The 23388-nt window shown below is 45.2% G+C and overlaps 1 protein-coding gene across 2 annotated transcripts in view; it reads left to right on the top strand.

The window, feature by feature from the left end:
• The window catches only part of LOC126470527 (neurogenic protein big brain-like), a 301068-nt gene that overhangs the window by 11564 nt on the left and 266116 nt on the right, over positions 1–23388 (top strand). For both annotated transcript variants that reach the window (XM_050098449.1, XM_050098459.1), the window contains exon 2: positions 21731–21857. In XM_050098449.1, the coding sequence (XP_049954406.1) occupies positions 21731–21857 (127 nt within the window). The remainder of the gene's footprint in view (positions 1–21730; positions 21858–23388) is intronic.

The raw sequence follows: 23388 nt of genomic DNA, 5'->3' as shown, positions 1-23388 counted from the left end.
CCAGTGTGGCTTCCCGCACGCAATGTTTGCATCGCTGTTTTCCACTGAAATAGAGGAACTCGACGACGCTTAGCAGAGACCGTTGCTGCGACTTCGCGTTGCGACTCACTATTCAAATTTACTTTTAACAGCCCAGCGCAAAACCGGTTTCACCACGTTACTTTACGTGCTACAGCGCGCATATGTAATTCGGGTAAGCTTCTGAATTTAAACGCCCAGTATCCCGGATCGATTGATCAATTACAGCTGCACGCTCTGTAGTTCTTGATTTGCTCTGTCCGACGCAGTATTCCTCTCGGAGTTTTAGTCGGCACCTCATTCATTTTCTCGATTCTTTGTCTTTCTCAAGAGTTTATTCGTTTCACTTAAAACTATATTTCGAAGTTTCTTACTTCTCGGTTCTGTGCATTTTTTGTGTAACGTTTACTTTTCTCATTAAGTGTTTTTACAAAGGAGACATTAGATGTGAAGATCGTTCCGGTTTCTCTGCAAGTCGTTAATGCGCTGCAACTTCTTTTACTTCCATTTGTTGTCAGTTTCGTACTCTTTCTGTTTCTTGCTTCATTCATGCAGAACTCCATCGCCTTGTGTCTTCATTTCGAGATTATTTCATGGAGTAACCTGCTACTCCTTGTTGTCAGCAAGTAAGCTAAACTGAACGTCAAGAAATATTCTATTTCGCGCGACCGCTACGCTCGCAGGTTCGAATCCTGCCTCGGGTATGGATGTGTGTTATGTCCTTAGGTTAGTTAGGTTTAAGTAGTTCTAAGTTGTAGGGGACTGATGACCTTAGGAGTTAAGTCCCATAGTGCTCAGAGCCATTTGAACCAAATATTCTATTTAATCGCTAGTTGGTTGCGAGTGTTCAGCTTATCTTACATCACTGGGTAACCTCTAATAAATCTTATTTTGCTGATACATAAGCTTCGTTCAGGATGAACCCTAACGTTTACTAAACTAGAGTAAAATTTTGTTGGTACCGTGAACATCAATTCTGTTTATCCTCGTAGCTGTTTATTGACTTGCAGTATCTTTGGCTTCCACAAAACTCTTATTCATCACTTTCTCAGTTACTGACCGTCATTTGCAATGTTTCATGTCTGAGACAATATTTCTTGCTTACAGAGTATCACACAAGTTGTCTGCAGATTCTTACACAGTGTTACCACAGCAGTGTTTAATAAGGGGTCTGTTACCTCAGTTACATTTATGTCAGTTTTGCGCATAGCACTGCAAGCTAATGAAAGAACTGCATCACGCGTAGTAGTTTCCGAGGAAATAATAGAACGCCAGCTCTGAACGCACAGAACACTAGTGCCGCGTTGGAGGAGGAGTCTGTTATCGTTGAGCGGTCCGCTGCGCCTACGTAGGGCCAGATAACCCTCCTCTGGAGGCGTTTCGTTTGCCCAGGCTGTCCCGTTAAGCTGCCCCTTAGGGTCATCCATCACTGCCTGTACCGTATCACATGGCTCATAAACCATCGAGAGCATCTCAAAGATATTTTGAAGACATAGACTGCCATATTGAACCACAATGTTGCAGAGTGTGGAATGCAATGGATTTAAAGAGTGCTGGCGAATTATTGGCGTATTGGACCGATTGTTGGGAGACGAATTTTAGACTTAGATCCGTCATTGGGATGTACCAGAAACTGTTCCTGGTCTCACGAAACCACTCCAGTCTATCGTTTGGGTACTGCAACAAAAGAATGCAGGTGACCAAACCCCCCCTCCCCCCAACACCCTTTCTTTTGCCAAAACTAGATTTTTGATGCTTCCCTGTAGAGACTCTTATTGATTACGATTTGGAGAGTTAATCAACTGAGCTGTCGTAATGTATACACCTATTTTTTCATTTTTTATTACGACTGCAATCCTATCACAATGGGCTCTGTTACAACTAGAGTTCGTTCTGAAAAATGTTGGAGAATGCCTTTCGCGATGCGTAGAACAAGCTTAATTCATTGGCGACGTTGTCTAACAGCTTTGATTAATCCGCACTTACTCGTCCTTAGACTAACACTCTGCAGACCAGGTGGTTTTGTCCGGGAGATTCTGTCAGACAAGATGCAGGGTCAGGCCGTGTGAGCAAGTGTTGCCCCGACGAGATTCATCATCTGTGGGGCGCTATCGGAGCCCACGCTTCATCACTCGTGCTGTGAACGTAGTTGGTTCATTGTCCTGTGTCTGTAAAACTGATGGTGGTTGGTTCATGTGAAGAGGTGATTATAAAAATTTCATAATTTTCCTAGGACCTCACATGTTTGTGAGATACTACAGACTATCTATGCTGCAATAATAAAGAGCTAAATGAGACACTTCACAGACGCATTAAGAGTAACAAAAGCTGATACTACCGAATCAGAAGCAAAATGAAGATAGGGAATATGAGGATTATTATCAAAAGAGAGTAATAAAAAATAGATGAGGTAAACAGACAGTACTCGATCAGGTTATTTGAAGAAGTAAAATCTACTTATATATTTATAAATGCTAAATGAAATTAAATACTGACCTGAAATCTAAGGGAAAAGGATGGAAACTTAAAGTTTAGTTATCAATACTGAACGCAGCTGACGTCAGTTGAGTGTGCTCTAATTGTTTGTGACGTTCCTTCTCGGATATTACCAGCAGTAAGAGTACTGTATGAAGTAGCGTTGAGACCAGACCAGACTTCGGACTGAAAACCACAATATCAACAGCGACAACAGCAGCAACAACAACATAGCTCTTATAGCAGTAAGTTGTTTAACTTGCAGGTAAGAATGATTAATAATCACCTTTAATTGCCACGTGAGGATGCATGTTTCCAGTGGCAATACGTTCGAGTGAAAACCCGTAAACAAAGTAGGGGTAATGATTTACTGTCTGTAATGACAATGGGAGAGGCACTGAACACATTTAGATGATAGGAGAGGAAAAAAAAAACCGTTGAAGATGCCTAAAACAATATTATGTCGAATATGTTTCGTGGAAGAAAAAACAGACGAAATTCAATTGTACAATACGAACAATACTTGTTATTTTCTACAAGATAAATAATATTTGATTAGCAACTGGGGATGAATGGCCGCATACAGGAGCAACGTTACTACAGCACCACCGGTTATTCATTAGTGGGCATTAACTTTACACCCAAGGACGAAAAGCGCTACAAGGAATGAGTCGATATGGTATGAATGGATATGTTTAACAACGTCCAATGAGAAATCTGTACACTTCGAATAAAAGACGTATATTTCTTTACTTGTACGTTGCTCTTTAGGACTTAACACATAGAGCGAGACGTTTCAAGAATTCACTGTCGAGAAATCGCAGTTGCATATATTGTATGTACGTGGTCCCTTTCGGTGGCTAAATTCATTAAAGTGACAGCTACAATTTCTCTTCATCAATAGCCGCTAGTCTCTTGAAAGAGTATTGATTCCCATTAATGGAGTTACCTACACTGCATTATAGTGAAATGGTCGCAACCCTTTCTGAGATAGGTGGCCAAGCGGTTCTAGGCGCTACAGTCTGGAACCGCGCGACCGCTACGGTCGCAGGTTCGAATCCTGCCTCGGGCATGGATGTGTGTGATGTCCTTAGGTTAGTTAGGTTTAAGTAGTTCTAAGATCTAGGGGACTGATGATCTCAGAAGTTAAGTGCCATAGTGCTCAGAGCCATTTGAACCAATTCATAATGTTTGTACGAAGGTACATACAGAGTGGGGACAAAAAAAAAAAGAAACACAGGTAGGGATGGGTCCCTTATACAGAAATAAATTTTGAAAAAATAAGGTGCATTTGGGCTCTAAAATGCGTACTTTAAGAGCTCTGAGCACTTTGAATTTTCGCTAGTTTGAAACACATCATAGCCCTTAAGGTGTGCATTTCAGAGTCGATGCTAGACATGTTTTCTTGTTTTTGTTCATACTACCTCCTCGAAAAATATGAAAAGCAAAGAGGTTGCAGTAGAAGAGATGAGTTTCATAGTATTGCAGATGAATAACTGCTCATATCTCTTAAGGTATGCGCCTTAGAACCCTTGCTTACTAGACTTTTTTTCTTGTTCTTGTGTAAGAAACCTGTCCCTAAAGTTTGCCTTTTTTTTAGAGGGGGGGGGGGGACGACACCCTGTAGATAATCGTTTCACCCTCGATCAGTTTGCCAGTGAAACAGGAAAGGAAACGTCTAGTTACTAGTAGTACTTCAAGGTAGCCTCCACCACGCACCATACAACAGTTTGCGGAGTCTGCATGTAGATGAAGATCACTACGTCGACAAGGCTCTACAGTCCGTGTTCCGCTCAACTTGTCTAACAGTGGCGTCGGAAAGTAGCGGCTGTGTAGCGCTGTGCTACGCGTTGCATGGATCTGCAGAGGAGTGGGGGAGACAGGCAATTAGAATACGTGTGGACTGACTGGCTGGTGGCCGCCGTGAGATGCGGGCGGACACTTGCCGGCCTTGTACAAAGGCCGGCGCAGACACAAGAATCTGGTGCAGCAGTGGGGCACCTAAAGCACAAATCCAGCGTCCAGTCATTACACTCAGCACCTAACCTGAGGGCCTGTAACGTAAAGAAGCACGAGTTCAGCTAGAACTGCACAGAAATTCAATACAAGTGTTAAGGAAATGGAACTAGAGTTTAAAGTCCCGTGGACGCCATTAGACAAGTATCTCGAGCATGGCCTTAACGAAGACATTGACCGTCGTATTTTATATGGAACCAGTCCAACATTCGCCTGAAATGGTTTACGAGGCCACAAAAAACCGACAGGACAGCCGAAAGGAGTTTCGAATATTGCAGCTTACTGTTAAGGGCTCAACATCTTATCCACTGCGGCGAATAGTTTAATGTGAAGAATAATAGTCGGTACTTAGATGCTTCCTACCTTGATTTCAAAAGCATATCATAAAACTGAGTATTATATCGCAGAAGTGATCACTTATTCTATACAGGGTGTCACAAGAGGAATGGTGAATATTCAGGGATACGATCATCAGAAGCGAGATAGTCTCAAACATGGGCTCTAAAACTGCATATCTTAAGGGCCATCAGCACTTCTTCCATACCGTGAAACAAATATCTTCTAGTGCAAGCTCTTTGCTTTCCATATTTTGGATGGAGGTAATGTGGACCGAAAATAGAAAAATTGTTTAGTACACCGGCTCTAAAATCCATACCTTAAAAACTATGAGCACTCCTTCAGTAGAAGAGATGTGTTTCACAGTATTGAAGATGAAACAGTGTTCATAGCTCTTAAGGAATTCATTTTAGAGCCCATGTTTACTGGACACTTTTGCTTCGAATGGTCGTTCCTGCCTTATGCTTCAAAATTGGCCATTCCCTCCTCTGATGCGCTGTAGAAGTAATAAGCTACATCGGCCCGCCAATCCTGATTTATGCTGTTAAGTTTGCTGCCGATGACTGAACGCAAATGCCGAAATTGTTACATCAACAAGGTAAAGGTTTCCAGTCCGTTCTCATTGTTAAACACACAATTTGAAGAATGGAAATGGGAAACATTATATCATTTTTTATCATAAAACGCGTTGTGACGCTAATCTGTTCTCGGCACTCTGTTGCATGCCCGAAAACATGTTCCAAGTGGCAAATCGTGGAGGAAATGTCTCAAGTATACATTACTAGATAGCACATGGTATTTGTGGCAAGCAGAGCTTACCGGTGGAGTTCCCACTGTCATGCCTCAAGATATTGTCGATTTAGCCTAGGATGGTTGGAAGAGAGGACACACAAGTTTTTGGTGAGTGGACACAGCTCTCTGAGCTACTACAGATTTCGCAGTGATAAAGAAAAATTAAGCGGGACCTTCGTGCGCAAAATTTACACAAGATTGTTCTGCCAGTTACGAACCTATTCGATGTAATTCCAAAATGTTCAACTGACTTCTCTTATTTTAAAGATACTGCTGAAATATTGTTGTCAATGTAGGTGTGTAAGCTCTCCGAATGCTGTATGATAAAACTGTTTCATACTCATCTGTCTTAAATAGCTCTAAAAAAATCTTATTCTGGAACAGAAGAATGGAAAAAAATGTGAATGTATTCAAAAGAGGAAAGACCACGGCTGATGTATGCCATGCCGTACTTCATCTGGAAGACGGGCCACGTTTATCGGTTGCAAAAGAGGAAGATCTTTTGATGCTGTCCGCAGCTCGTGGTCGTGCGGTAGCGTTCTCGCTTCCCGCGCCCGGGTTCCCGGGTTCGATTCCCGGCGGGGTCAGGGATTTTCTCTGCCTCGTGATGGCTGGGTGTTGTGTGCTGTCCTTAGGTTAGTTAGGTTTAAGTAGTTCTAAGTTCTAGGGGACTGATGACCATAGATGTTAAGTCCCATAGTGCTCAGAGACACTTTTGATGATGGTGCCAGTTCTTCCTCATCAGCACTGGGAGTTTTGCAGCAAACTTTCCAACATCTGGTCCCAAGAATGAAGTGGTATAAGAAACGGAAGTCAATACTGAGACACCTTTTTTCTTGAATTTAATTTTGTTATTCTCTTATAAAAAATTTAAAAATAATGAGAAAGGTTTTTGTTGACTAATATATTATTGCTATATTTCTGTAATTGTTTAACCCCAAGTGAAACGTAGGGCCTCTGTACTAAAGGCACTTGAAACAAAACTTTCGTATTGGTACTCAGACGTAGTTAGTTTCTTGACATGACATGCTTCTAACAACTTGTTTGTTTTCTCATTCCTCGCGCGTTTTTCCAGTGATGAGATGGGGCAACGTGATTTTGTGTTACTTAGAACCATTTCCATTCTTCATTTCTTTCTCCAGGACATTAATTGACAATGCGGGAAAATTGTTGCTCTATAATCTGATGTAATTTCAAAACAAATGGTAGCGTTTTGCGCACAGAATCCTTCAAATCCTTCATCTAGTATAGAATTTTATATTGTCGTTCAAACGGCAACGTAACCACAGGAGCACCCAGCTGGACGTACAGTTAGTTAAAGGAAGGAAGTTCAATGTCTTGTCACTAGAGACGAAGCACTAGCTCAATTGGACACACGAATGGTCATTTACAGAATCATCTCAGCAGTCCCCTCAGTTGATTGAGAGAAATAAGGGAAAAGATATAGCAGGACGGCCAGGCAAGGTTGTTAACCCAGCTGCTAATGGATGTTTACCCGGCATACATTGATATGCTATATAGTAGTTTTCAATCAGATGGTTTGTTTACAATTCCTCTCTACACGTGAAGAGGTTGTAAGGTTAGTGATATGACATCAACGGCATCTTCCATCCACATCATGTACCAGTTCCACCTCCAAGTAGTTCAAGAAGTTAATGAAAAGGAAACTCAGGCAACTAAATAATTTGCAGGACAAGTACAACAGAAGCTACTCAAAATTTTTTTGTCGTCGCTAGTGGTTTGGCGGCTTCGCAGGTCATAGGCTCCAAAAGCACGGGCGGTCCTCAATCGGTATTAGATTTTTTTACAGATAGTCAACGCATCCTGTGTCCCTGTCACAGGCAACGCGTTGTGTATGCGAAAAAGGCAAATTGCAGCATGATTTTGATGCCACGGCGACAAGGACGTCCCAATATAACAAGCTGGGTAAGGTGGTTTACAGTTTAGAAGAGGCAAAACGTGTAACATCTTATTTAAAAAATAACTGATACAAAGTGCAATTCTTTCGCAGTACTATGGGAAACAGGGAAAATTAGCAAAAATAGTCATTTTTTCTGAAATGATTCGCCACACATTTACTTAAGTCACTCGGAGTCTTCTGTAATGTAAAGATTAAACAGTACGTTGGTATGGCAATACCCGGGTTGATATCTGCTATAGGTACTGCCAGGTCACGAAAACTGACGACGGCAGGAAGCCCTGCACTATACATCCAATGACGCCATTGGTAAAGGATGACACGGCGTTCGTACGGTACCGATGGGGCCGCTATAGAGTTTGTGTTTAGGTAACCTGCTGTACTTTATTGCGAATGTAGCCACAGTATCAAAACCGCGTGGAGGCCTTCCCGTCTTGGTCGTCTCGGAAGTGCAGCGGCCATTATTGTGTCCATACAAACCGAGTGGATACAACCTGTAATGAGAACTACAGATTTGTGACACGGCACTGGAAACCAACACCTATTGACAAGCTTTACTGCATGGCTTTTGTTGCACCATCCACAAACTTAGTGTTAGAGGTGAATGCCGTTTCGTCACTGTAGAAAGCTCATGATCAAGAAAAGTTGCTTCGATATCTCCCGCGCCTTGTATAAGCCACCGACAACAGCATGGGGAAACTTTCTGAATTTTAAACCCGAGGACGTCATTTTAAAGGGACACCTTAAAAGGCAATGGAGTGACAATAAGTCGGAGACCAATCTCGAGAGGTGAACAACAAACAGTTCGACGACTGTGATTGTGCAGCAGTAGAAACTACATCGCATATATGTCAATGTCAGTTCTGGCATGCCCAGTGCACATTTCAAGAGGCTTGGTTTAAGTCAGTGTAACCGAGGCGACAAACAAGTCATGGGGTAGCGATATACACATATTCAAATGGCCGTAGTATGGCGTACACAAGTGTAAAAGGGCACTGTGGTGGCAGAACTGTCATTTGTACTACAGATGTCATGTGAAATGTTTCCGACGTGGTTATGGCCACACGAGAGGAATTAACAGTCTTTGAACGCGGAATTGTAGTTGGAGCTGGACGCATGGGACATTCCATTTCAGATATCGTTAGGGAATTCAGTATTCCGAGACCCACAGTGTCAAGAGTGTGCTGAAAATACCAAATTTCAATCTTTACCTGCTACTACAGACAACTCAATGGCCGACAGTCTTCACTTAATTATCGAGAGCAGCAACGTTTGCATGGAGTTGTCTGTGCTAACACTGCTTGAAGTAACCTTAGAAATCAATGTGGGACGTATGACGGACGTGTCCGTTACAGCAGTGCGCCGAACTTCGGTGTTAATGGGCTATGGCAGCAGGCTATCGAGGCTAGTGCCTTTGCTAACACCACGATATCACCCGCATCGCCTCTCCTTGGCTCCTGACCATATCGGTAGATCCCTAATGGTGTGGGCTGTGTTTACATGGAATCGTGTGAGTTCTCTGGGCCAACTGAACCCACCACTGACGAAATAGTTATGTGCGTCTACTTCGAGACCATCTGTAGCCATTCATAGACTCCATGTTCGCTAACAACGGTGCGCAATGTCACCAGGCCATCAATTGTTCTCGATTGGTTGGAAGAATATTCTGGACAATACGAGAGAATGACTTGGACACCCAGGTGTCCCGACGTGAATCCTATCGGACATATATGAAAGATTATCGAGAGTTCGCAGACGTACTCATGCGTCGGCAACACTTTCGCAATTATGGACGGCTATAAAAGCCACGTGGCTTAGTATTTCTGCAGGGGTCTTCCAACGACTTGTCGACTCCATGCTAGGACGAGATGCTGGACTACGCCGGGCAAAAGGAGGTCGACACGATATTAGGACGTATCTTACGAGTTTTGTCACTGTGCGTAGGGAGTTAATAAACAATGGGTTTCGACGGTCGAGTATTGCCTCATAAGCCACGCATTACTGTAGTCATTGCTGAGTGACGCTTGAGGTGGTGTTAAGAGTGACGCCTCTGTACAGTGGATCAGTGGGAAACGAATGAGTTAAGAGTGATGAACCACGCTATGCGCTGTGGCAACCCGATGGAAGAGTATCACTTTGGCGAATGCTTGGATAACATTGTAATAGTTGTATCGAGTGACAAAAGAACAATAGTCCACCACAAAAAAAAAGAGAAACATGGTGAACAGTGTGTGGAAGGCGAGAACACAAAGATGTGATTATATGGCAGTGATAAAAGTGGTAGCTCGACCTCCAGACCAGATGTGAGGAAATGCACATCAGCAAATCGTGAGTAATTACGTTTTTTTACAAAAAATCGCGAAGTGAATTGTTTGATAATCTATAATTAACAAAACTGTATCGTTATAGGTCCCACTGATGATGCCTCAGAACAGGAGAAGGCGAAACGCGTGTGGGATAAATAAAGTAACTAGCAGCAGGAAAGGCAGTTTTATTTACAAAACAAGTATTTATATGCTTGCTGCGGAAGATGGCCACACAAACAAACTCTTTATTGAATAACATTACCTGCTATGGTTCAAATGGCTCCGAGCACTATGGGACTTAACTTCTGAGGTCATCAGTCCCCTAGAACTTAGAACTGCTTAAACCTAACTAATCTAAGGACATCACACACAGCGATGTCCGAGGCAGGATTCGCACCTGCGACCGTAGCGGTCGCGCGGCTGCAGACTGTAGCCCCTAGAACCGCTCGGCCACCACGGCCGGCCATTACCTGCTATCATATTAGTGCCAACAGCGAGGTGCGGAGGATGTAGTGTTATGGTAAGAGGGTGATCTTTGTGGTCTGCTTGTGGTTCGCGTATTGCACTTTAAAATGTGCAAGGATGTGCATTCATTTCACAACAGTGTATACTGCATATATGGGAGGAACGGTTCGGAGAAGATGATGGTTTGCTTTAGCATGACAACGCACCCCTGTCATAAAGCAGCATCTGCAAGGCAATAAATAGTCTCTGGACAGTATCATTCCTGGAATGGACTGGCCTGCTCACAATCCCAACCAGAATCCAAGAGAGCTCTTTTTGGATGTGTTAGAAGGTCGACTTTACTCCAGACCTCAGCGTCCAAAATCACTATCTGCTTTGGTTTAAGCTTTGAGGAAGAATTTGGTGCCGTTCCTCCACCAACATTCAGACACCTCATTGAAACTGCCCCCAGCAGAGTTGAAACCGTCACAAAGGCGAAGGGTGGACACACCCCATATTAATGTCCACTAATACACTACTTGACATTAAATTTGCTACATCAAGAAGAAATGCAGATGATAAACGGGTATTCATTGCACAAATACATTATACTAGAACTGACATGTGATTACATTTTCACGCAATTTCGGTGCCTAGATCCTGAGAAATCAGTACCCAGAACAACCACCCCTGGCAGTAATACCGGGCTTGATACGCCTGGGCATTGAGTCAAACAGAGCTTGGATGGCATGTACGGGTACAGCTGCCCATGCATCCTCAACACGTTACCACAGTTCATCAAGAGTAGTGACTGAGGTATTGTGACGAGCCAGTTGCTCGGCCACCATTGACCAGACGTTTTCAGTTGGTGAGAGATCTGGAGAATGTGCTGGCCAGGGCAACAGTCGAACATTTTCTGTATCCAGAAAGGCCCGTACAGGACCTGCAACATGCGCTCGTGCATTATCCTGCTGAAATGTAGGGTTTCGCAGGGACAGAATGAAGGGTAGAGCCACGGGTCGTAACACATCTGTAATGTAACGTCCACTGTTCAAAGTGCCGTCAGTGCAAACAAGAGGTGACCGCGACGTGTAACCAATGGCACCGCATACCATCACGCCGGGTGATACGCCAGTATGGCAATGACGAATACACGCTTCCAATGTGCGTTCACCGCGATATCGCCAAACACGGATGAGACCATCACGATGCTGTAAACAGAACCTGTATTCATCCGAAAAAATGACGTTTTGCCATTCGTGCACCCAGGTTCGTTGTTGAGTACACACACCATCGCAGGCGCTCCTGTCTGTGATGCAGCGTCAAGGGTAACTGCAGCCGTGGTCTCCGAGCTGATAGTCCGTGCTGCTGCAAACGTCGTCGAACTGTTCCTGCAGATGGTTGTTGTCTTGCAAACGTCCCTATCTGTTGACTGAGGGATCGATACGTAGCTGCACGATCCGTTACAACCATGCGGATGAGATGCCTGTCATCTCGACTGCTAGTGATAGAAGGCCGTTGGGATCCAGCACGGCGTTCCGTATTACCCTCCTGAACCCACCGATTCCATATTCTGCTCACAGTCATTGGATCTCGACCAACGCGAGCAGCAATGTCGCAATACGATAAACTGCAATCGCGATAGGCTACAATCCGACCTTTATCAAAGTCGGAAACGTGATGGTACGCATTTCTCCTCCTTACACGAGACATCACAACAACGTTTCACCAGGTCAACTGCTGTTTGTGTATGAGAAATCGTTTGGAAACTTTCCCTGTGTCAGCACGTTGTAGGTGTCGCCACCGGCGCCAGCCTTGTGTGAATGCTCTGAAAAGCTAATCTTTTGCATATCACAGCATCTTCTTCCTGTCGGTTAAATTTCGCTTCTGTAGCACGTCATCTCCGTGATGTAGTAATTTTAATGGCCAGTAGTGTAGACAGTTTGATCAGATGGTACACGCTCTACTGTTTTCTGAGACGCAATGAAAGCTGCGCGGGAGATGCGTGCAGTGACCGGCGAGATCACAGTGGGGCAGCGGCGGGCGAAGGCCACAGTCAAATGCCTGTGCGCGCCGCGCGGCAGCTGGCGTGAAGCGGCAGGTGGTGGCTGCGGGCCACGGACCTTGCTTCCGGGCCTCGCGCCTTGCCCGTGTGGCCGTTGCCAGCCGACGTGAAGCCCGTCTGGCGCTGCGTCTGCCTACACACACCGGCTCTTCAGGCCCAGAGTGCCACTCACCCGTGTTGTCTTTAAAGCTGGGCACCACTTGGTCATTTCTCTGTGAGGTTCCATCTCAGATACGATGACTCGTGATGAACATCAACAAAAGCAAAACGAGGATAATGGAATATAGTCGAATTAAGTCGGGTGATGCTGAGGGAATTAGATTCGGAAATGAGACGCTTAAAGTAGTAAAGGAGTTTTGCTATTTGGGGAGCAAAAAACTGATGATGGTCGAAGTAGAGAGGATATAAAATGTAGACTGGCAATGGCAAGGAAAGCGTTTCTGAAGTAGAGGAGTTTGTTAACATCGAGTATAGATTTAAGTGTCAGGAAGTCGTTTCTGAAAGTATTTGTATGGAGTGTAACCATGTATGGAAGTGAAACGTGGACGATAAATAGTTTGGACGAGAAGAGAATAGAAGCTTTCGAAATGTGATGCTACAGAAGAATGCTGAAGATTAGATGGGTAGAGCACATAACTAATAAGGAGGTATTGAATAGGATTGGGGAGAAGAGAAATGTGTGGCACAACTTGACTAGAAGAAGGGATCGGTTGGTAGGACATGTTCTGAGGCATCAAGGGATCACCAATTTAGTATTGGAGGGCAGCGTGGAGGGTAAAAATCGTAGAGGGAGACCAATAGATGAATACACTAAGCAGATTCAGAGGGATGCAGGCTGCAGTGCGTACTGGGAGATGAAGCAGCTTGCACAGGATACAGTGAGTAGCATGGAGAGCTGCATCAAACCAGTCTCAGGACTGAAGACCACAACAACAACAACAACAACAACAACAATGACTAATGAATTTACGCTAATAGAAACGGAAAGTGGGGCATCGTGACAGACAGTTGGGCGAGACTCGTGGTGTCTCTAAATGTTGCACCTCTGTAGTGGACGGTCAAGATACAAAAGCTCATTAATGTGGTGGTCCCTGAATCAGTGGGGCATTCTGGTTCCGAAGTCGAGAAGGCCCTCGTCTCTTTTAACAGCTATCATAGCAGACATTGCTGACACTGTGATTACGACGCTGCAACCGCTGCCAGAATGGAATACTCGTCCAGTCATCCATTTTAGATTGTCCTTACTTTCTCCTAATCGCTTCACGCGTATCCCAAGATGATCCATTCAGCTAGACTGCGAACGATTTCTTTAGAGACTGTTAACCAACTGAGCTAATGCGCATTCGAAAGATCTCTTTTCTTTTTCGGTGATAGTCGTTTCCTAAACAGGTTGTGAAACAAATTTTTCTCAGCGGAGTATTGTCTCGAAGTTATCAGAGTCTGCACTAAATTAAATCTTGAACCTCTGCGCAGTTAGTCGAGCGATGTGGAGACGTGTTTCATCCATAGTACTCAAATCAGAAGGAGGGTGTTCAGATTATAAGTGCGTCCATTTAGAAAATACCCCTCTGAGTTATTTAAGGCAAAATCCGTGATGGTTTCTTTAGAAGCTATATGATCAATGACTTTGTCAAGTAGGAGCTTGTACTTCACGACGGGACGTCAAACCCCAACGTTCCTTCCTTCTGGACAGGACTTCATAGAGCGAGCGCATGGGAGACTGTCGGATGGGGACGTTAAACTCGGGGGACGGGATGGTTCTGTTAGACAGCAATGGCTCATCCAATTACACTCTCTTCGTTATTTCTCTCATTTTCATCAGAAACACGAACATGACAAAGCGCACTGCGCATAGTCATTAAATTTAGCCTTCATCTAACGCACAAGGCTAACACTTTTTAGAAGAAAAGTTCTTAACAAAGAAATTTAGTTGGCTGGCTACCCCTTCCACCTTTAAGTCTTCATCTCCCCTGTCACTCAGCGAACTTCCAGGTAGGTGCCATATCACATTTACTGTGAATATCACGAGTCAGTAATAAGTGCATCTACATCAAATCAAACCACCATCAGAAGGTAACAGTGTATCCGCTGGGTGGGTGGATGCGCCACTTCAACGTCAAACGACAATGTTCCGGCACCCACATAACCCATCCGGAATATGCCGTCTTACTGTCTACAAGGAGCGGGTGGTTGGCACATTAGTCTCTCATTCAAGAGGAGCGGGGTTCAGGATTTAGTTTACAATCATAGGACAAAAAGAGTGCTTACGTGCTGCAAGAAATGTCTAAGGTTGGTTGCGGTTTAATGTCCCGTCGATGTCGAGGTTTTAGAAGCTGAAAAGCTCGGAATGAAGAAGCATAGGACAGTACAGCTCTGATAAGTTGTTCATTGTATTACCAACTGCAGTTGGTAATCATTACCACATGTGCGTTGAAGCCGCGAATAGTAAGGAACTGGGTAAGTAGTAACCCACGCAGCGGTAGTCTGCGCAGACGCGAAAAGCGGCGGTGAAAACATTTATCCGATTTGCTTCTATCACGAGGGTGATGACCGTCATTTGTCCGTACCCGAAAGGCACAGCATTCTCAGGTAGGCGAGGCAGTAGGCGGCGACTGATAGTGTTTTGAATCGGCAGTGACCGGCCGGGAAGAACGGGTGAGAACCTGAAGCGAGAGCCCGTACCACGTGCACACAGTCCCAAACTTTCGGCACGGCGAGGTGCACAAATATTACAACTGTCGCGACGTTAAGTCGGCCGCTTGTTGGATTATTTCAAGTTTTACCACTGCAGGCGGTTCAAGCGTTCAGAGATACTGACTGGCAAAACAGACTCGCCAACTGCACGTATATTCTTGCAATGAGTAACTGAGAGCAAGTGTTTCTCCATCCGTTGACATCCGACGAAGCAAACTTTTTCACAGCTGGATGTGTTAATAAGCAAAACTTCCGATACTGGTCTCGAGAAAACTCTCGACATTTGGATGAAAAGCCCCAGGCGAGTCCAAAAGTTGTGGTATGATGTGCAGCTGGCATGTGTGGTTTTACTGGTCCCTTTCTTTTCGAGGATGACGCCGGACGTGTATGTGTATGTTTCAGAACTCCCATATTCCCCGAATACCAGGGAGGAGGGCTGCTCAATAACATTTGGTTACAGCGGCTCACACAGCACGCTAGAGTATGGCTATACTCCGACTAACGTTTGCAAAGCCGTGGCAATATCCCGCTGTGGAGATGTGCCCACCCAGTCCCCCGTATTTAACAGCTTCGCATTTCTTCCTGTGGGGGCTACGGGTAGCAAAGGGTCTTTTTCAGTTTGGAGACAGATGACAAACTTGAAGACTGTCATTCACCGTGAAATAAGCGCCATTTAGCAGGGTATGATAAGGCGTGTTATGGTAACCTTTCCATAACTCCTTCAGCACTGCATTCAGTCAGACGGGGGGCATCTGAAAGGAGAATTTATTTTCAAGGTGCAGTGAGCTGTTCCGATACGTGTTACATACTGTAGTAATTAACAGTCTGTGTACTTGTATTTCATGTTGTTGTCGTGGTCTTCAGTCCAGAGACTGGTTTGACGCAGCTCTCCATGCTACCCTATCCTGTGCAAGCTGCTTCATCTCCCAGTACCTATTAAATTACTGTTTGCAACCACCCTGTTTCTGCTAACATTTGAAGTTGATAGAAACTATAGGCATTGCGCTGTAGTTCTCAGATTTTTTTTTGCCGCGTGGGGTAGCCGTGCGGTCTGAGGTGTCTTGTAACGGTTCGCGCGGCGCCCCCCGTCGGAGGTTCGAGTCCTCCCTCGGGCGTGGGTGTGTGTTGCCCTTAGCGTAAGTTAGATTAAGTTAGATTAAGTAGTGCGTAAGCCTGGGGACCGATGACCTCGGCAGTTTGGTCCCATAGACCGTACCACAAATTTCCAAATTTTCAGATAGTTTCAGAAAACTGACATGAACAACAACATTTTTGCAACGTCCGATGTTGCCTATGTAATCAAAAAGTCCTTCCTCTGTTATATGTGTAACAATTAAAATCTTGGTAAATTAGTTGTCTACCAATTTATGTACCTCGAGGCATCTAAAACACACCAGTTCATACTCCGACGTACGCGAATTTGTTTCACTGGTCACACAATAAGATGAGAGTACGTTTTGGGTTCATCGTATTGTTTAATTATACCTTCGGCAGTACTAATACATCATGAGGGAAACGCACAATATAGGTTAAAATGGTTCAAATGGCTCTGAGCACTATGGGACTTAATTTCTGAGGTCATCAGTCCCCTAGAACTTAGAACTACTTAAACCTAACCAACCTAAGGACATCACACACACCCATGCCCCATGCCCGGTCGCGCAGTTTCAGACTGTAGCGCCTAGAACCGCTCGGCCACTCCGGACGGCAATTTAGGTTAAATGGCAGCGAAATCATACATGTTTTCCACACAAACAATTAATGTCACTGTTTAGTTTTCGGCGGTACGATTTAAGGTCTAAACTTGTGTGAGTAATTGGTGCTTTCGTAATTATTGCCTTATGTCTTAATATGGATCCTGGAGCCAAAAGAAAGACAGATATAGAATTACACTTCTTACAACGACCCACAAAATCGAAAAGAGTCGAATACTGCGCAATTACCGCAGCTCTCACGGGGCAGTCAAAATAGTTCGCCAGCGAGCATGGCATTAGCGGCCAATTGTAGTCGAGAGAGTGTGGACGAATACCATTTGGCACCCTAATTAAGCTGCGCAGTAAAAATTCTGGAGTATTTAGCAGAATTGGTAGCAGCGGACGGCGCGGCGCTTTAACCTTAATTACGTACGTTTCTACAGAAGATTTACCTGCCGCCGTCTTGCAGCCGCCTTAATAGCCTCCACGCACTTATTAAGGTTTCACTCGTATTTTATTTGGGGTGCTGCTGCGAGGGGCATATTTACCGGTAATATTTATTAGCCTTCCGAATTTCCTCTGGCTTAATGGACGAGGAATTTTAATAATTCACTTTCTGTACAGTGGTAGCTCTTTTGCCCCATCGTGTTTCGGGAGATTGCAGGCTAGGGCTGCGCGCGTGTACGTATGTGTTTGTGTAAGTGTGAATATTACATGAATTCACACGCGGGGGAGGGGGGTGGGGGGTGCACATTCTACCTGAAACCCAATGCCTTACGCCTGAAATTACGATTTCCAAAGCGGGAATTAAGGTGGCTAAGAGGCTAGGTCCCTGCAAAATTTTCAGAGACGGCCACAGAAGCTACGTGCTGAAATCTTTCCAAAGGAAGCATGGCACAGACTATTGGCTGACCGCCCATCACGTTCCGGAAATATCGGAAAAACCTTTCAATGTGCATCGTGTGGCTTAAGGAGAGCTTCTTCTATGGTGTACCACAGAAAGAAGGAAGCTGTAATTTATCGTCTGAAGACAGGTGAGCAAATAATCTGTGCGCTGCTCTCCGACGAGAGACTGTTGAACTTTCGGGAAGAGCCATAAAATATCTGCCCAAACTCGGGTTATTTAATGGAATATAATCCTTAAGGTACACTGATCACATATCGCCACAGCAGTCAAGGTCCCTTGGGAGTTTAATGCTTTTAAATTCTAACTCCCCCCCCCTCTCCCCCCCCCCCCCCCCCCCGGCCCTCTATGAACCATGGACCTTGTCTCTGGTGGAGAGGCTTGCGTGCCTTAGCGTACAGATAGCCGTACCGTAGGTGCAACCACAACGGAGGGGTGTCTGTTGAGAGGCCAGACAAACGTGTGGTACCTGAAGAGGGGCAGCAGCCCTTTCAATAGTTGCAGGGGCAACAGTCTGGATGATTGAGTGATGTGGTCTTGTTACATTAACCAAAACGATTTTGCTGTGCTGGTACTGCGAACGGCTGAAAGCAAGCACAAACTACAGGGAGGGAGGCCAGGAGATGAATACGCTAAGCAGATTGAGAAAGGTTGTAGGGTGCAGTAGTTACTTGGAGATGAAGAAGCTTGCACAGGATTGAGTAACATGGAGAGCTGCATCAATCTAGTTTCTGGACTGAAGACCACAACAACAACAGCTGAAATCAAGGATTGATTTTAACAACTGAACTGTCTGTTGTATTAGTATTTAATATAATTTCTGAGCAGTATGGGATTTAACATCTGAGGTCATCAGTCTCCTAGAACTTAGAACTACTTAAACCTAACTTACCTAAGGACATCACACACATCCATGCCCGAGGCAGGATTCGAACCTGCGACCGTCACAGTCGCGCGGTTGCGAACTGAAGCGCCTAGAACCACTGAGCCACAACGGCCGGCCTGTTTTTACTGTCGTCACTGGAAGTACTGGTTGGCTATAACTAAGCTTTCGGTACTTGAGGCATTGTAGACGAAAAACTACTCAACGTATGGGTGCCCAACTTATGGGAATGATGGTCACACTGCGCTGCCGGCTTTCTGTTGTCAGTAATGTTAGTGTGACGACTTGTCGTTAGGCGCCTGTACTGGCGCGGTGACTTACGTTTGGAACACAAGATTCAGTGTGCATTACAACTGCAGGCAGTCAACATGGGTCCGGACAAAGTGAGCAGGGATGTTTTATCGAAACAACAGAAATAGTGTTGCTGCTCTTCGCGAGCATCGACGTGTTAAATGAATGCGGAGAAATCCTCTTTCCGCACCGGGTTTGAAGGATGTGATTCGGAAGTTCGAATTAACTGACGATTTGGGAGTTGGTCCTGGGAAAAGCCGACTGCCAATTGCGCCACAAACTGTTGAAGAAGTTAGTGCTGCCACTTCCACTTCTGAGAATGCTGGACGCAGTGTGCGATTTTCAAGCAGTTCATGATCGGTGTTGCGACAGCTGAACGTCCCACGGTCCACAGTTATTTCGGGAAGCACTAAAATAATCTCTAATGCAGTTCCAGGCTGTCGTGGATGCAGGTGGTCGTCAAAGTAAGCAGCTTTTGTAGGTAGACATTGTATGCAGTTAACAAATGTCACCCTCTCAAGTGGAAATTAAAATGTGATTCTATCAATGGTTTATTCGTTATTTCTCTTCCGTATGTCCTTACAAATGTTTCCGCAATGTTTCAGTGTCCTGTGCACACTCTTTTTTCGTGACTGTCGTCTCAACTAGCAAAAGATTAGTTACGTATAACCAGCCTGTACTATCTGTGCAGCGGTCTAGATATTCTGTCTGCACAGTCGTTGAGATCGGTCCACAATGTCTGGTTTCTAAGTGACTGGTGTTATGCCGTCGTGCGAGAGTGTTAATCGTCTTTCCTGCGATCAACGGCCACAGTAGAAAAGTACGTATTCTGGAACTCCTCTCTTCCCACACGGACCTTAGCCTGTTCAAATGTGTGTGAAATCCTAAGGGACCAAACTGCTGAGGTCATCGGTCCCTAGACTTACACACTACTTAAACTAACTTAACGCTAAGGACAGCACACACGCCCGTGCCCGAGAGAGGACTCGAACCTCCGGCGGGAGGGGCCGCACGATTAGTGAGATGGCGCCTGTAACAGCGCGGCCAGTCCGCGCGGCGCACCATCAGCCACCTGACCAAGATGTACACGCACCTAATGTGTGGCATATGGCTCATGGCGAGCTTAGAAATGAACCACGTCCCGGTTGTGATTGACATGTTTCATCCTTAACGTCTCCCTGATGTTGACGAAGATAGGATATAGCCAACAGGCCTTTCCGCAGTTGTCCGACGCCCTCTGCCACGAATTCATTTTCCAGGTTTTTGAGGTATCAGAAGGTATGCATGCCTCAGTGTCTGGTCTGCCAATATGTTACCGCGCGGTACTTAATACACTACTGGCCATTAAAATTGCTACACCACGAAGATGACGTGCTACAGACGCGAAATTTAACCGACAGGAAGAAGATTCTGTGATATGTAAATGATTAGCTTTTCAGAGTATTCACACAAGGTTGGCGCCGGTGGCGACACCTTCAACGTGATGACATGAGGGAAGTTTCCAACCGATTTCTCATACAAAAACAACAGTTTACCGGCGTTGCCTGGTGAAACGTTGTTGTGATGCCTCGTGTAAGGAGGAGAAATGCGTACCGTCACGTTTCCGACTTCAATAAAGATCGGATTGTAGCCTATCCCGATTGCGGTTTATCGTATCGCGACATTGCTGCTCGCTTTGGTCGTGATGCAATGACTGTTAGCAGAATATGGAATGGGTGGGTTCAGGAGGGTAATACGGAACGCCGTGCTGGATCCCAACGGCCTCGTATCACTAGCAGTCGAGATGACACGCAGCTTATCCGCATGGCTATAACGGACCGTGCAGCCACGTCTCGAGCCCTGAGTCAACAGATGGGGACGTTTGCAAGACAACAACCATCTGCACGAACAGTTCGACGACGTTTGCAGCAGCATGGACTATCAGCTCGGAGACCATGGTTGCGGTTACCCTTGACGATGCATCACAGACAGGGGAGCCTGCGATGGTATACTCAACGACGAACCTGAGTGCACGAATGGCAAAACGTCTTTCTTTTCGGATGAATCCAGGTTCTGATTACAGCATCATGATGGTCACATCCGTGTTTGGCGATATCGCGGTGAGCGCACATTGGAAGCGTGTGTTCGTCATCGTCATAGTGGCGTATCACCAGGCGTGATGGTGTGGGGTGCCATTGGTTACAAGTCTCGGTTCCCGCTTGTTCGCATTGACGGCACTTTGAACAGTGGACGTTACATTTTAGATGTGTTAGGACCCGTGACTCTACCCTTCATTCGATCCCTGCGAAACCCTACATTTCAGCAGGATAATGCACGACCGCATGTTGCAGGTCCTGTACGGACCTTTCTGGATACAGAAAATGTTCGACTGCTGTCCTGGCCAGCACATTCTCCAGATCTCTCACCAATTGGAAACGTCTGGTCAATGGTGGCCGAGCAACTGGCTCGTCACAATACGCCAGTCACCACTCTTGATGAACTGTGGTATCGTGTTGAAGCTGCATGGGCAGCTGTACCTGTACACGCCATCCAAGCTCTGTTTGACTCGATGCCCAGGCGTATCAAGGCCGTTATTACGGCCAGAGGTGGTTGTTCTGGGTACCAATTTCTCAGGATCTATGCACCCGAATTGCGTGAAAATGTAATCACCTGTCAGTTCTAGTATAATATGTTTGTCCAATGAATACCCGTTTATCATCTGCATTTCTTCTCGGTGTAGCAATTTTAATGGCCAGTAGTGTAGTTGCGTGTATCGGGTAAAACGTGAGCACCCAACGCCAGTAGATGGCGTTACGAGCTTCTGCGACTCGTCCATAAGTTTGCTGCGCGGTGCGTGCCAGTTGCTAGTGTGCGTGGCAGGTGTGGTGACGCGGGCTGTGCTTCTGTGTGTGCAGGGGCGCACGCCAACCCCGCGGTGACGGCGGCTCTGCTGGCGACGCGGCGCGTCTCCGTGCTGCGAGCCGCCATGTTCGTCGCGGCGCAGTGCGGCGGCGGCATCGCAGGCGCAGCGCTCCTCTACGGGTGAGTACACGGTTCTGCGAACTCACCTTGCACTCTCTGCCAGTGGTCGTCAAAATGCGGACCGAATCAACTATTCGTGCTGCTCGCAGTTCTTTGTCGTATTTTATAGTAATACCAGCTGACTATCCGGGCTTTGCGGGGGACTGTATTTATTCCAGTCTTCTATTAGTCCGGCTCCTCTATCCCGCACTCTCTGTCTATCCCTTCTCCCCCCTTTTCTGTCCATCTCCTCCTTTGCCGCCTCCTCCTCCCTCTCTTTGTCCATATTTACATCCCTCCTGGCTCTATCTCCTCCTTGTTCCTTTCCCTTTCCATATGCTCTTCCCCTTCTCTGTCACCTTGCACATTTCCCCTCTGTCCATCTTCTTCTGCCCCACTAAGTCCATCTGCTCCTTCCCCCCTCTGTCCATTTCTCCTCTCCCCTCTCCCCATCTCCTCCTATTCTTTCTCTCTGTCCATTTAGGCCTTTGATTGTGTAAATCATGGAATACTTCTAGATAAGCTCAAGTACTGTGGTATGAATGGGACAGTGCTCAAATGGTTTAAATCATACCTAACTGGAAGAGTGCAGAAAGTTGAAATAAACAGTTCACATAATATGCAAAAAACTGGTAATATCTCAAACTGGGGAACAACCAAGAATGGGGTGCCGCAAGGTTCAGTCTTGGGTCCTCTGCTGTTCTTAATATATATTAATGACTTGCTATTCTATATTCACGAAGATGCAAAGCTGGTACTTTTTGCCGATGATACAAGTATAGCTATCACACCCGACAGACAAGAATTAACTGGTGAAATTGTAAACGATGTTTTTCAGAAAATCATTAAGTGGTTCTATGCAAATAGGCTCTCATTAAACTTTGACAAAACACAGTATATACAGTTCCACACAGTAAATGGAATGACACCATTAATATATATACATATATGGACTTCGATCGTAAATCGGTAGCTAAGGTGGAACATTCAAAATTTCTAGGTGTATACATTGATGAGGGGTTGAACTGGAAAAAACACACTGAAGATTTGCTGAAACGTTTGAGTTCAGCTACTTATGCTATTAGAGTCATTGCATATTTTGGCGATATGCATCTCAGTAAATTAGCTTACCACGACTATTTTCATTCTCTGCTTTCGTATGGCATCATATTCTGAGGTAAGTCATCATTGAGTAAAAGAGTGTTCATTGCACAAAAGCGTGTAACCAGAATAATTGCTGGAGCTCATCCCACAGCATCCTGCAGACACTTATTTAAAGAGCTAGAGATCTTCACTGTAGCCTCACAATGTATATATTCACTTATGAAATTTGTTATTAACCGTCCGAACGAATTCAAAAGTAATAGCAGTGTACATGGCTACAACACTAGGAGAAAGGATGATCCTCACTACTCAAGGTTAAATCTAACTTTGGCTCAGAAGGGGGTAAATTATGCTGCCACAAAAGTCTTTGGTCACTTACCTAATAGCATCAAAAGTCTGACAGATAGCCATACAGCACATAAAAGGAAATTAAAAGAATTTCTTAATG

The sequence above is a fragment of the Schistocerca serialis genome, chromosome 1, assembly GCF_023864345.2.
Source record: "Schistocerca serialis cubense isolate TAMUIC-IGC-003099 chromosome 1, iqSchSeri2.2, whole genome shotgun sequence".
NCBI lineage: Eukaryota > Metazoa > Arthropoda > Insecta > Orthoptera > Acrididae > Schistocerca > Schistocerca serialis.
This window is presented reverse-complemented; position numbering and strand designations above follow the sequence as displayed.